Source organism: Emydura macquarii, unplaced genomic scaffold, assembly GCF_026122565.2.
Source record: "Emydura macquarii macquarii isolate MOO-44397 ecotype Brisbane River unplaced genomic scaffold, CSIRO-AGI_Emac_v2 contig_2205, whole genome shotgun sequence".
Taxonomy (NCBI): Eukaryota; Metazoa; Chordata; order Testudines; family Chelidae; genus Emydura; species Emydura macquarii.
In genome coordinates this window covers 26,029,515-26,047,752 of record NW_027132342.1, presented here as the reverse complement: position 1 = coordinate 26,047,752, position 18,238 = coordinate 26,029,515, and the positions used below count along the sequence as shown (strand labels likewise).

Here is an 18,238-nt window from a genome sequence, read left to right as displayed (position 1 = left end):
AGACAAAGCACTAGTGTAGACGAGTGACTGTCACCACACACTGAAGCACATGGTCTGGCAGCTAAGTCACGGTGGGTGGCCTGCTAAGTGCAGGCCAAACCGGAAGGCATGGATTTTTAAAGTCCTGTCCCTCCTCAAGCATGGTGGGTCCTGGCTGCTCCACCAGCAGCGCCGCCCCCCCTTACTGCCTCCTTGCTGATTTCTCATCCCCCTGGCTGCAGCAGGGAAACTGCATGCGTCCTGTAGCTCCGTGCACTCCAACTGGGTCCCTAGGCAGTGGCTCCCTTCTGCAGCCAGGGGGTTGGGAAATCAGTGCTCCCCTTCCTCTGGCTCCAGCAGGGACCCCAGTGCCTAGGGACACAGGAGGAGCACTTTGCCGTGCTCCCTGCTACAGCCAGAGGGAGTGCTGATCTCCCATCTCCTTGGCTATAGCAAAGAGCCTGCACCGGTCTTGTAGCCCCACGGCAACACCCTCCGTCTGAGTCCTTAGGTGGCAGCTCCCTTCTGCAGCCAACAGGAAGGGAGCAGTGGGCCACTTTGAAGACCCTGTGGGCCACTTTTGGCCCGTGGGCCACAGGTTGGGAACCATTGGGTTAGCCAGTTTACAATGAAGGAAATGAAAAATCACTCTGGAGGAAGGTCTGACTGGTCTTCAACCTCCTAGCCTGTTAAGCTGACACAATTCACGAACACTAAATTTACTGGTGAAAACTGATGATGAAACAAAATAATCTGGATCATTGGCAGCAGAGAATGGTTACCCTGGATAAAAAGGCAGAAATAATTTCAGCTGGATTCTAGAAGGATGAGGCTTGAATGTTTGGAGAACTCCAAGATGATCCTTTTGAAAAGGCTGAGAGAGAATGAATCCCTTTTATGTGGTGGATGAACTAGTGGAGAAGTCCAAAGTTTGCAGTCTATATCATAGGGAGCCGGCAGTGTTTTCCTCTGCTGAGAGGCGAATGGAATTACCGACCTCAGGTTTCCCCAAAGAAGCTGTGCTCTTGATGTCAAATGGAATGAAATGGGCTCGTAAGCCTCCTTCATCAGGTCTGTATTCCATTATGTATTAAGATTTTGATGATCAGGGTCTATGCTCTCTTGCAGGGAGCTAGAGTCTCAACCTGGTTTATAAGGACTCTCCTACAGACAGTTCAGCCTGACTGTACACCTGATCAATTTATCTATCTGTTTGTATGCAGACGCCCATCACCGTAGTATCTGAGCACCTTCCACATAAAATCCATAGCAACAGGAAAGTCCCTGGAGAACTTCATGGAATCTCTGGCACTCCTCCCTTTAGGGGATCAGAACTCTCCTTGGGGTAGGGTTTTGGTTGATGGGGTTTTGTAGGGAGGGTGGCGGGGCAGTTGGAAGGGTTTTGGGAACAAAAGAGGTGTTTTGAATTGTATCACTTATGGTGAAGGAAGGCTTGCAATATTTCCTAAAGATGGTCAGACAGTGGATTCACCTGATCTCTAGATTGTTCCATAACAGAATCCCTTCAACAGAGAATGCTTTGTCCCCCACCCATGCGCTGCATCCTGGGCTTTGTGATCTTCATCGTCCCAGAGAACAGCAACTGTCATGGGTGTTCATGGATCAACATTCAGTCTTCAGTGTAACTGGGGCTTGATCTGTTAATTGCTTTTAAAATCAGGACCAAGGCCTTACGCTGGCATTGGAAGCTGACCTGAAGAGCAGAGAGATTTGAACACTCCACAACAGCCTGAGCCAAGGAGAAGATGGGTAGCTGCATCCTATACCAGCTGGAGCCTCTGCATCATCTTCACATTCAGCTTCAAATACAATGACTTACAACCGTTCTCCCTGCAGATACTACAGCACCTGTGCATCAAAGCAGGTATTCTACTTCGAGTGATTGCTCATATTCATTCCAATATAGGTGAGTGCGCACCACCGTGCACTGGTTCCCGGAACTTTTTTCCCCTTAGCAGACCCTGTAGGGTCGGCTTAGGCGCCCCCTGGAGTGCCGCGCTCATGCCGCAGTATATGAGGCACCGCTGACCCTGCGGGCCCTCATTTCCTTCGTTCTGCCAGTGACGGTTACTGGAACGTCTTGCCTCTTGCCGTCGCAAGTAGCATGCTCCGTTTTGAACTGTTCTTGTTAATGTAGTTGATTAATTAGAGTGAAGTAGTTGTTAAGCATAGTTGTTAGTTGTTAAGGATAGTTAGTTAGTATTAGATTAGATAAGAAGCCCTTAGGGTTGGGCCATGCCTGGCTCAACTGGTTTTAAGTCCTGTGCCGCTTGCGGCAAGTCCTTCCCGGTGAGTGACCCTCATGACCGCTGCCTCCGCTGTCTGGGAGAGCAGCACAGGAAGGACAAGTGCAGGATCTGCAAAGCCTTCAAGCTGTGGACCCAAAAAGAACGGGACGCGCGCCTGAAGGCTATCCTGATGGAGTCGGCGCTCTGCTCAGACTCTGAACCGGCGCGTTCCCCCACAGCATCGAGCGTCTCCTTGGTGCGGAGTACTCCACTGGCACCGGAGTCGACCTGTCGCCAGTCACCGGTGCTGAAGAAGAAGAAGCGCCAGGGCACCGAGCGCCAGGACTCCCCCGCACCGCCTGCGCGGCCTTGGGGGAGTCAGGAGATGCACCAGCCACGGGCCATTGAATTTACTCCGGCACCTGCATCTCCACGCAGGGAGCCTCCCCCAACTCCTGGGAGTGGGGGAGCGCCCCTGCAAGGGCCGTCGATGCTGGAGGCATTCCACACGGCTCGCACCCTCATGGCCATGCCCACGCCTCCGTCCCCCCTCGGCCGAAGGTGCAGGGACCGGCATCTCGGGGTAAACCCGCGCTGGGTGCCTCTGGTGGCTGGTCGAGACCGCAGTCCAAGTCTCCCCCCAGACGGTCAGAGAGGGTAGAGTGTGCTAGCTCCCCTTGCAGCTCCGACTCCAGGTCGTCAAGCTCCTCCGCACCGCAGCACCGAGGATGGTGCAGGGCACCAGAGGTTTCAAGCCCGAGGCGATGCTGCTACAGTTTTGGTTCGCGCGAGGTGCACAGCTTCCTCTCCCTGGCACCGAGTCCCTCATCACCACGGCATTGGTCTCGCTCCCCAGACCGCAGTCTGACACGGATCCTGGTGCCGGAGGAATCAGCACCGACATCGGCACCGACGACACATGCGCGGCACCGGTCTCGATTCCCAGACCATAGTCTGGCGCAGATCCCGGTGCCGAAGGACTCGGCACCGGCAGCGCAGACCACGGCACCGTGCCACCGCTCACACTCTTCGGAGTCGGACTCAGCACCGAGGAGGCACGGCCGGCACCGCTCCCGGTCCTCAAAGGGAAGCACCGCCGCAAGGCCTCGATACCAAGACTGAGGTCGTACTCCAGCTCGTCGAGCCACACGCTTCCCCGTTGGCACCGTGCGCAACGGCACCGGCGCTCCTCATCTTCATCAGTATCCTCGTGGAGCAGGTCCTCGATGAAGGCAGGCAGGAGTCACAGACACCACCAGCACCGCTCTAGCGGCTTGGGGTCCCGCAAGGGCATGCACCACCCAGAAACATCGCAGCCGGCACCGATGCCAGCACTGGGGTGGCCACAAGGGCCATGGCAGTGGCCATACTGGGGACTATGGGGGGCGCATATGGGACAGGGTACTGTATCTGTCCCATCATCAGTGGCTCATCCGGCACCCCCCACTTAGCCAGCCAGCTAAGGGCCATTCCTCGGAGGAGGAATTGGACCCTGAGGAGGGACCCTCCACTGGGCCCCACCAACAATCCTCCTCCCCTGACGAGGCGACTTCCAGGGACCACGGGGTGCCCCTGCCAGATTTTAAAGCACACCAGGAGCTCCTTAAGAGGGTGGCCAGCAACTCAATATAGAACTAAAGGAGCTCTCTGAGGAGGAGGACCCCCTCTTTGGGGTGGCTGGGTCAGCAGGACCGTCCAGAGAGGCACTGCCGGTGCACGAGAGAATCCTGAAGCTGGCTAAGGCTCTCTGGCAAACCACTGCCTCAGTTGCCCCCACCTCCAAGGGCGCCGAGAAAAAATACTATGCTCCATCCGAGGGGTTTGAATTCCTCTACATGCACCCAGCCCTTGGGACCCTAGTGGTTGATGCTGCTATCCAAAGGGACAGACAAGGCGGCCCGGGCAACAGGCCCAAAAATAAAGACAACAAAAAACTAGACCTGTTCGGCCACAAGGTCTACTTCACCGGGGCCTTGCAGTTGAGGATCGCAAACCATCAAGCGCTCCTCAGCTGCTGTAACCTGAACCTCTGGACCTCTATGCGCAAGTTCGCAGAGAGGTTGCCTCAGGACCAGACTGCGGACTTTGCGATGGTCCTGGAGGAGGGCGCCGCAGTGGCAGGGGCGGCCTTGCAGACTGCCAGCGACACCGTGGACACAGCCAGCAGAACCATGGCCTCGGCTATTGCCATGCAGAGGTGTTCGTGGCTGCAGTTTTCTGGGCTCTCCCAAGAAGTGCAGCAAGCCATCCAGGACCTGCCCTTCAATGGGACAGGCCTATTTTCCGATAAAACGGACAATAAGCTGCATATCCTGAAAGACTCTAGGGCCACGCTTAGGTTGCTGGGCTTATACAACCCTCAGGCCTCAAGGTGCCAGTCTCAGCCACAGCCCCAGGCCCAGCCGCCCCCTAGGCCGCCGCCCAGGTCCTCTCAGCCCCGAAGGGGCCGTGACAGAAACAGGGGCTTTGGCCACCGCAACCAATCGGGGTCATCTGCGGCCTCCCAACAGGGTCCAGCCAAGGGGCCCAACAACAAGCACCAGTTTTGATGGTGTGCCCGAGAGGAGCACCAATACCCTTCTCTTGGATCCGTCCCTTCCATTTGTGGAAAGGCTCAGGCCCTGGTACGCCGAGTGGCAAAGGATTACATCAGATTGCTGGGTCCTCGGTGTAGTTCTCAGGGGCTATGCCCTTCAGTTTACAGCCTTCCCCCCAGACTCCCTCCCCACCCCGTCCCTCTTCAGGGACCCCTCTCACAAGCAACTCCTTTTGCAGGAGGTGAATTCCCTCCTCCTCCTCGGGGCTGTAGAAGCAGTCCCTCCTCAGGAAATAGGGAGGGGTTTCTCATCCCCAAGGCAAAGGGGGGCCTGAGACCCATATTAGATTTTCACCGTCTGAACAAGTTCATCAGACGTCTCAGGTTCCGTATGGTTTCCCTAGCCTCCCATCATTCCCGCACTGGATCCAGGAGACTGGTACACAGCCTTTGACCTAAAGGATGCATATTTTCATATTTCTATCCTTCCTAGACACAGGCGCTTCCTCTGGTTTATGGTATCTGGCTGCCACTACCAGTTCTTGGCCCTGCCTTTTGGCCTCTTGTCTGCCCTCAGGATCTTCACAAAATGTATGGAGGTGGTGGCGGCCCACCTGTGCCACAGAAGGGTCCAGATCTTCCCTATCTGGACAACTGGCTGATCTGGGGCAGATCCAGGGCCCATGTGAGGAACAGCCTGGTGCTTACCTGCGCGACATGCAGCAGACTGGGGCTGCTCATCAACGAGCAGAAGTCCACTCTCTCCCCGATGCAGCGTATAGATTTTATCGGGGCCACCCTGGATGCCACTTTGGCCAGAGCCTTCCTCCCACAGCCTTGCTTCGAGGCGATGGCCGCCATTATCAACCATCTCCACAGGTCCCCCACGACAGCCAGGCACTGCCTGCAGCTGTTGGGACACATGGCAGCCTGTACGTATGTGGTGAGGCTGGCTCGCCTCAAGCTCAGGCCTCTCCAGGCGTGGTTAGCCTCGGTATATGCACCAGCCAGGCACTCCTTGAACAGGGTGGTCACGGTTCCCACACAGGTCCTGATCTCCCTGAACTGGTGGAGGACTCCCGAGGAGGTACTGAGGGGGGTTCCGTTCCGAGACTTGGCCCCATTGGTCACCCTCATTATGGACGCTTCGGATGTGGGGTGGGGGGCCCACCTCAGCAGCGACCTGAGCACCCAGGGGCTCTGGTCGCAGGAGGAGAGGAGCCTCCATATCAATGTCTGGGAGCTCAGGGCAGTCCGCCTGGCCTGCAAGGTGTTTCTCAGATTCCTGAGGGGCAGAATGGTGCAGGTCCCCACGGAAAACACAGCGGCCATGTTCTATATGAACAGGCAGTGGGGAGCACGTTCCTCGGCCCTTTGCCAGGAGGCCATTCAACTTTGCGGTGAGGCACGACTTCCACATATCTGCCTCTCACCTCCCGGGGGTCAGGAACGACGAGGCGGACCGCCTCAGTATGTCATTTCTACCCCGACATGCCTGGTCGCTACATCCGGAGGTGATAAGTTTTATCTTCCGCAAGTGGGGTGTTCCCCAACTGGACCTATTTGCATCATCCTGGAACAGGAAGTGCCCGAGGTTCTGCTCCCTCCGGGGTTGCGAGCCGGGCTCCATCTCCGACGCGTTCATCATAGACTGGACGGGGACCCTGATGTATGTGTTTTCCCTCATTCTGCTGCTGCCCAAAGTCCTCTTGAAGATCAAGAGGGACAAAGCGGACGTCAGCCTGGCCGAGATAGCACTGGTTCAGCATGTTGCTGGACCTGTCCATCACCCTGCCAGTGCCGCTCCTGAGGCGTTACGGCCTGCTCTCCCAGGACCAGGGTCACCTGCTGCACCCGAACCTGGACTCCCTCCACCTGATGGCCTGGAGACTCTGTGGCTGATGGAGGGAGAGAGAGCCTGCTCGGCGCAGGTCCAACAGGTACTGCTGGGCAGCAGAAAACCCTTCACTCAGGTGGTGTACCAGGCCAAGTGGAAATGGTTTACCTGTTGGGCAGAGTCCTGGGGCATCCCACCAAGCTGCTCGCCTATACAGGCGATCCTGGAGTACCTGCTCCACCTGAAGTTCCAGGGTTTAGCGCTGGCCTCCCTGAAGGTGCACCTGGCGGCCATCTCGGCCTTCCACCAGCCGATGGAAGGGAGGTCATTATTTTCCCACCCCATGTCAGTCAGGTTCCTTGACGGGGTGAAAAGGCTGTACCCGCAGGTCCGTGATCCGGTGCCTCCCTGGGACTTGAACCTGGTCCTCACCAGACTGATGGGACCCCCCTGCGAACCCATAGCTACATGCCCGCTGCTCATCCTCTCATGGAAGGTAGCCTTCCTGGTGGCCATTACATTGGCTAGGAAGGTCTCCGAGATAAGAGCTTTAACCTCAGAGCCCCCCTACACTGTCTTTTATAAAGACAAGGTGCGACTGAGACCCCACCCAGCCTTCCTGCCTAAGGTGGTATCCCAGTTCCATTATAACCGGGATATCTTCCTCCCCGTGTTCTTTCCTAAACCGCACGGGTTGGAGGAGGACCGGAGATGGCACTCGCTGGACGTGAGACGAGCCCTCGCCTACTACATCGAGCGGACGCGGCCGTTCCGGACATCGACACAGCTGTTCATGGTGGTGGTGGACCGGATGAAGGACGCACCTGTCTCCACCCAGCGCATCTCCGCCTGGATCACCGCCTGCATCAGCTGCTGCTACGAGCAGGCGAAGGTGCCGCTTCCAGGGGCTGTTTCAGTGCACTCAACCAGAGCCCAGGCCTCGCCAGCAGCCTTCCTGGAAAGAGTGCCCCTGCAGGACATCTGCAAAGCATCTACTTGGTCGTTGGTGCACTTCTTCACATCCCACTACACCATCGTGCAGCAGGCGAGAAAGGACACGGGCTTCGGCGGGGCCATGCTGATGAGAGCAGCTCGCCAATGACTCCTACCCACCTCCAAGGTATGGCTATTTAATCACCTCTATTGGAATGGATATGAGCAATCACTCAAAGTAGAAAACAAGGTTACTTACCAGTAACTGTTGTTCTTCGAGATGTGTAGCTCATATCCATTCCACAACCCAGTCTCTGTCCCCGCTGTCGGAGTAAGCAGAAAGAAGGGACTGAGGGCCCGCAGGGTCGGCAGTGCCTCATATACCGCAACATGAGCACAGCACTCCAGGGGGCAGGACTTGCTAAGGGGAAAAGAGTTCCGGGAACCAGTGCACGGTGGCGCGCACTCACCTATATTGGAATGGATATGAGCAACACATCTCGAAGAACAACAGTTACTGGTAAGTAACCCTGTTTTTTTTATTTTGGCCCATTCCAGCTTAAGAACGAACTTGTCTCCTGGTAATATATATCAAGCCTTGTTACGGTCAGATTAGCTAGTTCATTATTCCGTCAATTCTTCATGAATGACGTATACAAAAACAAGCTGAAAAAAAGGTGAATTGGGCGAAGAGTAGCTAAAATCCTTTAAGGAAGAAAGATAAGCTGCATGAGAAGATTTTTTTTTTTTTTTGGTGGTTGGTTTTTTTTTTTTTTTTTTTTTTTTTTTTTCCCAAATTCAGCACAAACAATGTCTTTGAAAAGTCACTTTATCCAAAAGCGGTGCCAAAGCTTGGTTTCCCCTCTCAGCGTACAGCTCTTTAATGTTTTGTAAGCACAGGAATTGAATCCTAGCCAAAGATTCCTAAGTGGGGGTGGATTTGTCCATATGGCAAGAAGCGCATGCCATGTTCAGAGAGAAGTGGCTGCCCCTGGGAGTAAACTGCATTACTGTAATGCTTCTGTAAAACTATTTCTTCACAGCATTTAAATCATTATTTAGAAAAATATCCAAAACCAAATGATTCATATCACAAAACATTTTCTTTCCCTTGATTAATGAGGTTATTTAAATTTGTACAACTTGATTATTTCTTTTTGTTGACCATTTACTTGATTGTGTTTATTGGCTTAATAGTGACTTCAACTGGAAATTAAAGATGGACGCTATCCTTCTAGGTAGGCTAAGAGTTGCCTTTTGATCATAGGACATAAATAACAATTGTGCGCCTCTGGAGATTTTTTTTTCCTGATGATCTAAAGAAATTCACAAGGATGTTGACTCAGTTAGAGGAAATTTAGTTGGCTCCCTTGAGGTAAAAAATGTAAAACAATTATATTTGCATTCCTAATTTTACAGAGTTTAAAAGAACCGAAATTTCCCTTCCTGGAAATATGAATTTTCCTGCATACAAACTTAATGAGTTAAAATACATGCAAAATTCAAATACTTGATATCTGTATTTGAAGATGTCAGCTTTCTTTTGCATATGACTTTAACGTAATAAGAAAAAAAGGGAAGGGGAAGAAAGATGGTATTGTGGCTAAGGAACACAACAGGGAATCAGCAGAATAAGGTTCTGTTTCTGGCTCTGCAACCAATTTACATGTGAGCTTTTTTGTGTATACATGATTGTGTATCCTGATTTTTCAAAACCTGAGAAGACCATGGTCACCTGCAAACATATACCTAATCTGAATGCACAGTACGCCCTTTGCCTTTAGATAATTACTTCCTCTAGGCTCAAGTCAGCATCATTCCTGGTTCTTAAATGAAGCTGCTGCTGTGGTCTGCCATTGGAAAATGATGGACTCTCTGAGGTTCTGGAATGCTCTGAGGTCATTTATTACTCAGCTCTTGAGCCAGCCTGTGGATGATTATATAGAACATTATGGCCGCCTGCTGTCTGTGACCACTGACAGAGTGGCACTTGGAGGCATCCTTTCCCCACACTGGCTTTGCAAGTCATCATAGTACCCAGATAACCTGAAGTAGGGCAGAGTGATGTTATTGGAAGTTTCACTTAGATTGGTCAAAGGGCTCAGAGAATCTTTGCATTGCTAGGGCATGGCTATGGTCATGTTTTCTCCTCCTTGGCCATATTAGTGAAACTCATAAATTGCTGCCAGTCTTTTTGGCAGATTAGCCTGTGCTGACTCAGCATGGAAAGTCACGTGGTTCGTGCTGTGAGGACCCGTCAACTTATTTAACATCAGTTGATTCAGGGTGGTTTGAATACTTCCATAGGAATAATAAGGAAGGCACCATCTGTACGGATTGTTTTTTGCCCAGTTTCATTTTTAAGGTCTTGGGTATAGTTAGGGAGTTGTAAACAGTCACCTATGTAATTGACTATATCTTTTTTGGTTGATTGTTTTGCCAGTGGAAAGACACTGGGACTGTTATTCAGAAAGGTAAGCTGCTAGCCACATCTAAACATCTGGTGGTTAGGTTCTTGCTTAAGAAAACATCTCTTGACATCTCTGCATAATCTTGTTAATTATAATCCTATTTCTAGGAAGAATAATCAAGGCCCTGCCGATAGACCAATTCCAGTTCCATTTGGACTCCATGGACTACTTTTATCTCCCTCAGATTTGGCAATAGAATTGATACTGAACTCACAGTGTTGGGATAAGGGGGAATTTCATTCTGTAATATTGATCACTGCTATATATTCATTGTATAAACATTCTAAATGACTGCTAATGTTAGGCAAGTTCATGAACTGCTGTAAACATCTGGATTGACATTAATCATAAAGCTTTACATTATCCTCCTAACGTTTTTCATAGTCAGTAAACCACTTCCATATGGAAATGCAAAAACAGTAATGTGGAACAGAGCCAAAATATCTCTGCGTAGCTGGCTAGCATCTTTACTCAGCCCTGTTATAGCTGTGCTCATCAGTAGCTCAAACTGCTGGGTTATTCAGACTGAAAAGTTTTATCTTACATGTTTTTCCATTGGCATGTGTGTGATGATTCCAAGTGAACTACACATTAAGTGCAACTACCTTGTATTGTCTCTTTTCCCACTCATCAGGAAATGGCATACCAATTTATTTTTCACTTATTTCCATCAACTCTGTAAACGGATGGTGGGAACATTGTTTTTCCCCCTTTTTAGTTATCTCATTAATCTGACAAATTTACCCTTCACCATCAAGGAGGAAGTTAACATATTTTATGCAAATGCTACATGTGGCAATATTGTGTAGAGAAATGAAATGTCAAACATTAAATATTTTATCTTCCTTACACACACACTTTCTGCAGTTTTAGATGCAATCCTGTAACCTTGTGTGGATCGATAGTGTCACCCAGTGGACAGATAAGTTGATCACGGATGGGCGTATTCATGAGAATGTTTTTCTTTGTCTTTTATTTTAAAAGTAATAATTGGCTTCTCACTGATGGAAACAGTTTTTAATGTTACTCTTCTCAGGAATGGAGAATACATTTTAAAGCTCCTATGCTCTGAATGCCATAGCAAGTGCTGAAAATTCAGATTGAGCAAATGCTGGAAATTATTATTGTTGCTCTCTATCAGGAACAGGTTTACAGGAAATAACCACTATGTCATTAATGGAGACCTTTGTTGTTAGAAGAAAGCAACAAACAATAACTAAAAGAAAAACAGCATTTGTGGTAGTGTTTACATGGAGATTCAGGAGCTAAATTTGATCCCAGTGTAATAATAATGGAGTTCAGTTCAACAATACTTAACCATTCTTAGCCAAGTATTGCATGGGACTAAAGGGCTGAAGAATCAACTTTCCTGTATAGTTTTTATAACTATTGCTGAGTTATAACATATAACATGCAAAGAGTTGGCCATAATAATGTGTCAGTCACTCAAGTTTTAAAGGAACTCTACCTGGAGTTCTAATGCATTCAAACCTGGCACAATACTGAATGAAACCTAAAACTAGCCAATATGTATGTTTGATTTAAACTCCTTTCTGATTTCCACAAGGTTTTCAATGGGATGGAAAGATCAGGTTTTTCCCCTTGTTAAAGACTGAGATACCCTGTTTGATATGCCTTCAAAGTTTTTTTTTGCATTAGATGAAATGGAGCCCGATTTAATATAAGCATGATGTAAGCTAACTGCCGTAATTGAAACTAAAAGAAAAACATGGTTCATATTCTAATAAACTGGCTAGTGGCATGTGTACCACAGGCCTCTGCTAGGCAGAATTAGAATAGTGCAATTTGTGTCATGAGTCCTATATTGCTAATAGCTAAGATCAAGGCATGAGAGCTAAGGGTCACATGGCAGGGCTCTGGGCTTCTGAAGAAAGATTATTCTGACTACTGCCATGAGGGTCTGAATAGACACAGTGTGCAGCATGGTAACAGTCTGAAGCCATAGATTTGTCCCAATATTGTGGCAATGTCATTCAAAGTAAAATATTTGGCTGTACATGTAGATAGTTTTAACATACCAAAAACATGCCGGGAGCAACATTATGCCTTTGCACCAGTAATGAACCTTTATGACCTGTAAATTCATCTGCCGAGGTGATGTCATATTTGAAGAGGCGAAAGGAGTCCAGACGACCCTGAAGCAACATAGGAAGTGCAATTATAAAAATATGTAGGCTATAAATCTCATTCTGCCAGTCGTCAGTGCATAATATTCCCTCTGTACATGTCCTGATGAGCTGAATTGAACTAATTATCTTCTTCTTTGTGACTGAGGCAGGCAGCTGTTCTGAGCACACTTGTATTTGGTGATAGGATTCCTAATTGTAGGATTTCTGCTTGTAGGTTAATTTGTCACTTCTTCAAAGAAGCCATACCTGTAACTTCAAAATTAAATCTAGTGCTTACGAAAGGATGCATGGCAGCCAGCTCCGATGCAAGCTTCTCATTTAGTTCTCAATGCACTGGAGTCCTGACTTTCAAAATACTAGTGATCCTACTGCTAACATGGAGCCTGATTAGAAGGGTGGAGTTTAGGGTTTTCTGAGATGGAGAAATATCCTAGGGCAGCGGTTCCCAAACTGTGGTACACGTACCACTGATGGTACACAGCCCATCTCCCAATGGCACGCTTCCACCTGCTGCTGGGGCACTGGCCAGGAACTGCTCCGGCACCAGCCCTGCCCCCAAGCAGCACAGCAGCCGCTCCCCCCTCTCAGCCCTGCCCCTACAGATGGTGGTACTTCAGATGGCAGTGTTCTATGTTGGTGGTACGCAATGTGGTAGAGTTTGGGAAGCGCTGTCCTAGGACTAGGATGCAAAACAAAAAAAACCATTGTTACTAGTGACTCACGTGGGATTTGAACCCAGGTCTCCGGAAGGGAAGAGCAGTGTGCATGCATGAATACACCCATACCCATGAACTTTCCCTCCCTCTCTTTTATGTGGAACCACATGTATGGCATTCAACCTGACATGAAATTGTTAGCAGATACTCCAGAGTTGTGCCAGTTCTACTTCTCTTTGCAGACTGGAGCTATTAAACTTGTATTTGATTCAGCCTCCACTTTTGAACTTAGATGAAAATCGTGGCCCCACTGAAGGCAATGGGCGTTTTTCTATTGTCTTCAGTGGGGCCAGGATTTCACTTGTTATATATTATTTTTTCCAAACATAGATTAATTAGAATTGAGATAGATTGATAGATAGATACACACGCACTAGAATTGATATATACTTTGGGGCCAATTTCTGAGGGGTTATAAGTTACACATCAATAAGAATCTGATCAGGTGCTTAAATGGGAGTTATGTACACATCAATCAAGGTGGCAACTACATGGGACTTTCTGAAATCCTCGCACCCTTGTTCCAGCAACAGCACAGCTTCAGCAATGCTCGCAGTGGTGGGACACACTAGTGTAGATCAGCCACTGGTATTTTTACCACCATGCCATCTAAGACTAACATGATGATAAAAACATCTGGGTCAGATTTCTACTAGTGCTCCATTCTCAGCATTGCTGGGAAAACGTTTCAGAAACTACTTAGTGCACACAAGGCCCTAGGGACTGGGAGAAAAGTAAAGCCAGGAACACAGCAATAGAAGTGTGTAAGTTAAAGTAGCCACCATTCACTATTCTGTCTCTTAAGTTTTAACTTGCATCTTGTTCCATTGGGGCGTGCAGAAGGGGGGGCAAGAAGGGACACAGGTCCTTCCCCCCCATAATAATCAGTGAGGACACAGAACCCCTCCCATCCTGGGTCAGCGACAGGAAGAGCAAGCTCCTTCAGCCCTGGGGTGGGGCACAGAACGTGCCCCTCCAAAAACAGTCCAATTTTTATTCCTGTGCAAGTCTGTGTTCCAGTCCCTTTGTACATACATTTCATCCACATAGAGTTGCTCATGCCCACTTTCAACTTGTACCTACACCTTACTAAGCTTGACCCCATTAATTCTGAAGAGAAAGTCTTTAGATTAATTTACTGCTTGACAAGTTTGCCTGGCTAGGAGAACATGAAGTATGCAAATGGTGAGAGTACTGCTCAGATTTTAGTGACAGGATAAACAGCAAGTGGATACAAGGGTTGTTTTTTAAATATTATTTTCAAACATGTTACAGAATGTATCTAAACTCAAATGAAGCCTACCTGAATACACGGCATACTTCTCTTCCTGTTCTTTCTCTCATAGAGCTGCTCTAATTTGTCTTCACTTGGAGCCTCATTTGTTTTCAATGAAGAAGACACACAGACCACCATGATTTGTTCCAGGGCAGACATTGGGTTGTTAATAAGGTGATCGTACTCCAGGTCTGCCACACGTGGAATCTGATGATTACTACATCTGCATATCTTCCCTTCCTGTCCCATCAGTATTCTCCGAAGGACAATAGGGCAAGCACTATGGGCTGGAAGCCATAGCTTATCACTGTCATGAGAAATAGAAAGCAAGAGGGGGGAGGAAATTAGAGGGCAAGTCAAAGCTTTGGTTCTAAAGTGAAAACAAAAGCAAGTTCAATAGAATGTCAAATAAACCGAATAAAGAGAACAGCATCCTTTAAACCATATCCGTAAATACAGGGTCAAATCTAAATTATCTGAACTCTGGTTAATCGACATGCACGGCTAGCTGAAGGGCTGACATTCCCAGAGGTGTGACCGAATCTCTGATGTGGTGCTGTTCCTGAATTCTGCACGAGCAGGGCTGCTGAGTACGCCAGATGGGAAAGCAGGATGGCGCGCTCCCTAACTGGATGAGCTGGCCAACCAGGCTTTGAAAATTGCTCAACCCTGAGTGCAGATTTCAAAGTCTGCTGATCTGGTTCGCTATTTATCTGCTGGCCTCAGGTGCACCTCTTGCCCTTGAGTAGCCTATTGTAGCGTATTTATGTTTTAATCATTTTAGTCACAGAAGTCAAGCATGGATAGCGTGGGTATCTGGTCTCCCAAAGATGGTGTGAAGCTTAAATCATGTTTGAAAAGTCCTTAGATGAGATGTTCAGTAGAAGTGCAAAGCTATCATCCTATTTCTTGGGAAAATGCCCAAGTACTATCTCCACTGCAGGCTTGCACACGACTTCAGTAGAAGAGAACCTGCCACACCTGCTTCACAACATGATTTCCTAACAGCAGGCAAATCTTTTCTAAGGTTGGTACAGACAATCAGAAGATTTTCGAAGCCTATGAAGCCTATCATCCAAAGCTCACTGAAGTTAATGACAAGACTCTCATTGTTATCGGAGCGTGCTGACTCAGTCCCTATATGAGTGTACCAAGAGAGAGGCATTACCATGAAGAGAGCCCTGAGTAAAGATTGGCTTGAATCTGCTACATTTGCCTTGTACAGTGTATGGTGTAGGGAGTGGAAGGGAAAAAGACCATGTCAAAATAAAGGCCTGATTTTTAGGGAAATAACAGAAGGATAAGAAACAGGTGTGAAGAAGGGCCAAGAGAAGAGGGGATCTCATGTACAGGAGGAAGACCATAGAAATTAGTTTTTATCTATGTATAATATAGACATAAAACAAGGCTATTATTCTACGTTGGCATTCTGGAGGCAAGAAGAAACCACTTGAGTGTTGGTGTCATGGCTCGTGATATCAGCTTGCTGATAGAATTACAGGCTGATCATGTGCAAATTGGAATACATTGTTCCTTTCTTTTTTATACCTCTTGTAGGGTATCACTGAGTTTGTATATCAAAATTCAATTAAGTAAAAGAAAAAAACAATGCAAATTTGCTTTACGGAAATAGCTAATGAAATCTCTGCCTCAGTTAAAAAAGACAGCAAATCTTCAACAGCGAGAAGTAGTGACAATCTCATGATATGTTACCTCATTCTCCAGTTATTGCACTCTGCAGATATCACAAGTTTGACAATAGTAAATTCCTTTGGTTTTCAGAGTTACTATAATTCCTAATGTATAACAATGAAATCATAGGCATTGGTATAGAATCACAGGAAAAACAGAAACAGCATTTGTAAGAAGCTTATCCAGCTCTAGAAATGGCTTGACAGTAATTCACCAAGATCAATGTTTGCATTAGAATCAACATTGCCCAGTTTCTGTTCAGATTTCCTTACCCTGATATGGATGAGTTCTGTAATACAGGGGGGTATTTATTTAAATTGAATTGAGTCACATTTGGCTGATCTGCTTTGATGTTGCTGTTTACTAAAGAGGAAATTCTGCAAGAGAAAATAACAGTAAATAACCAATAGTTTAAATGTCAGAAAAACAAAGCAAATAAGTGTTCTGCAGTACTAAGATGTACCTATATATGGTGCATAGACATGGGTAGAATCCTTTTCAATTAACTGAGGATGTTATCTCTTATATACTGGCTTGGATAAAAAAAGCAATTTAGCTGGTAGTGGTAGGGGATTCGGAATCGTATACCTGCAAAGGTGAGGACTATGGGTTACACAGAGAACAGAAATTACCCCCTACATTTCTCTGATTTTAGTTGCATGACTCCAACATGTTCATGGGAGTTGTATAACTGAAACTCTAGGAAAGCAGAACTAAATTTCAAGTTTTCTTAGGCCTCATGCAAGTTAGTATTACCCATGTATAGCCATTTGGAAGATTGGGGCCTTAAAATGCAAGACTTTTAGATCAGGGTTTGAGTCATCATGTGTTTGTACAACACGTAAGAATAGCCAAACTGGGTCAGACCCAATGGTCCATCTGGCTCAGTGTCCTGTCTTCAGACAGTAACCAATACCAGATGCTTCAGAGGGAATGAACAGGACAGGGCAATTATCAAGTGATCCATCCCCCATTGTCCACTCCCAGCTTCTGGTAGTTAGAGGCTTAAGACACTCAAAGCACGGGGTTGTATTCCTGACCGTCTTGGCTAATAGCCATTGATGTACCTATCCTCCATGAACTTATCTAATTCTCTTTTTAACCCATTTATAGTTTTGGCCTTCACAACATCCCCTGACAACAAGTTCCACAGGTTGACTGTGCGTTGTGTGAAGAAGTACTTCCTTTTGTTTGTTTTAAACCTGCTACCTATTAATTTCATTGGGTGACCCCTGGTTCTTATGTTCTGTGAAAGGGCAAATAACATTTTTTTCCACACCATTCATGATTTTATAGACATCTCTTCTCCCCTTAGTCGTCTCTTTTCTAAATTGAAAAGTCCCTGTCTTTTAAATTTCTCCTCCTATGATAGTTGTTCCAGATCCCTAATCATTTTTGTTGTCCATCTCTGCACCTTTTCCAATTGTAACATATTTTGTTTGAGATGACAGGATCAGAACTCCAGGCACTATTCATGGTGTGGGTGTACTTTGGATTTATAAAGTGGCATTGTGATATTTTTTGTCTTACTATCTACCTCTTTCCTACTGGTTCCTAATATTCAGTTAGCTTTTTTGACTGCAGCTGCACACTGAGCGGATGTTTTCCAAAACTATCCACAAAGACTCCAAGATCTTTTTTCGGCACAGTGGTGCCCCACTCCTGAATGAAACTGTTGGATGCTACTGTAATGTAAAGGTACAATGATAATCCAGTAATGATAATGTTTTAATTAAACTGTATTCCAGGATCAGTTCTGGATACTTTCCCAAACTTCTCATGGCTTTCCTGTCATTAATTTGTTTTTATTGTTGTTTTTACAATGCCACAAAGGGAGATACATGAAAAAATCAGTTCTGTGTCACTGATAATTAAACATAATTAGAATAAAATTCACCACAATGCACAATTAAGTGCTCAGAATAAAAACATTTCAGTGGACAGTGAGAAATCAAGTCCCCGTTTTTTGTTTTTTTTACCTAGTAGAATAAGATGATTGTTCCCATGGCCTGTTGTGAGCAGGAGCCGATTGAAAATGAGCTAGTAGAAGGCTGGCAGACTTGTGGGCTCCACTGTTCTCTCTCTTCTTCTCTTGTGCTTTCTGTACAACTGAGGCAACCGAAGGAGCATCTGCAGACTGAATTGCGCGTTTTCTCAGCGCTCTCTGAGGAAGGCCAGGCGTTTTGTGAATGTGTGGCGAGTCAACTCCTGAAATACACCACCACCACCACCGTGAATGTCAGTCTTAGGAGACAAAAACAAACTAAGCCCTACTTCTGCAATTGGCTGTGGTCATGCACCTATATGTGGAACACTTCTACTGTTTATTCAGGAGCACAAGACCAACTATGAAAACTAAGGCTAAATTCTTCTTTCAGGTGGCAGATCTAGGCTCTGAT

The 18,238-nt window shown here is 47.3% G+C and overlaps 1 protein-coding gene across 1 annotated transcript in view; it reads right to left on the bottom strand.

The window, feature by feature from the left end:
• LOC137160862 (uncharacterized) overlaps nucleotides 1-18,238 on the bottom strand; it is a 65,126-nt gene that overhangs the window by 29,770 nt on the left and 17,118 nt on the right. The window contains exons 5-8 of the mRNA XM_067559788.1: nucleotides 17,819-18,047; nucleotides 16,112-16,216; nucleotides 14,175-14,454; nucleotides 12,045-12,161 (exon numbers count right to left, since the gene is read on the bottom strand). Of these exons, the coding sequence (XP_067415889.1) occupies nucleotides 12,045-12,161; nucleotides 14,175-14,454; nucleotides 16,112-16,216; nucleotides 17,819-18,047 (731 nt within the window). The remainder of the gene's footprint in view (nucleotides 1-12,044; nucleotides 12,162-14,174; nucleotides 14,455-16,111; nucleotides 16,217-17,818; nucleotides 18,048-18,238) is intronic.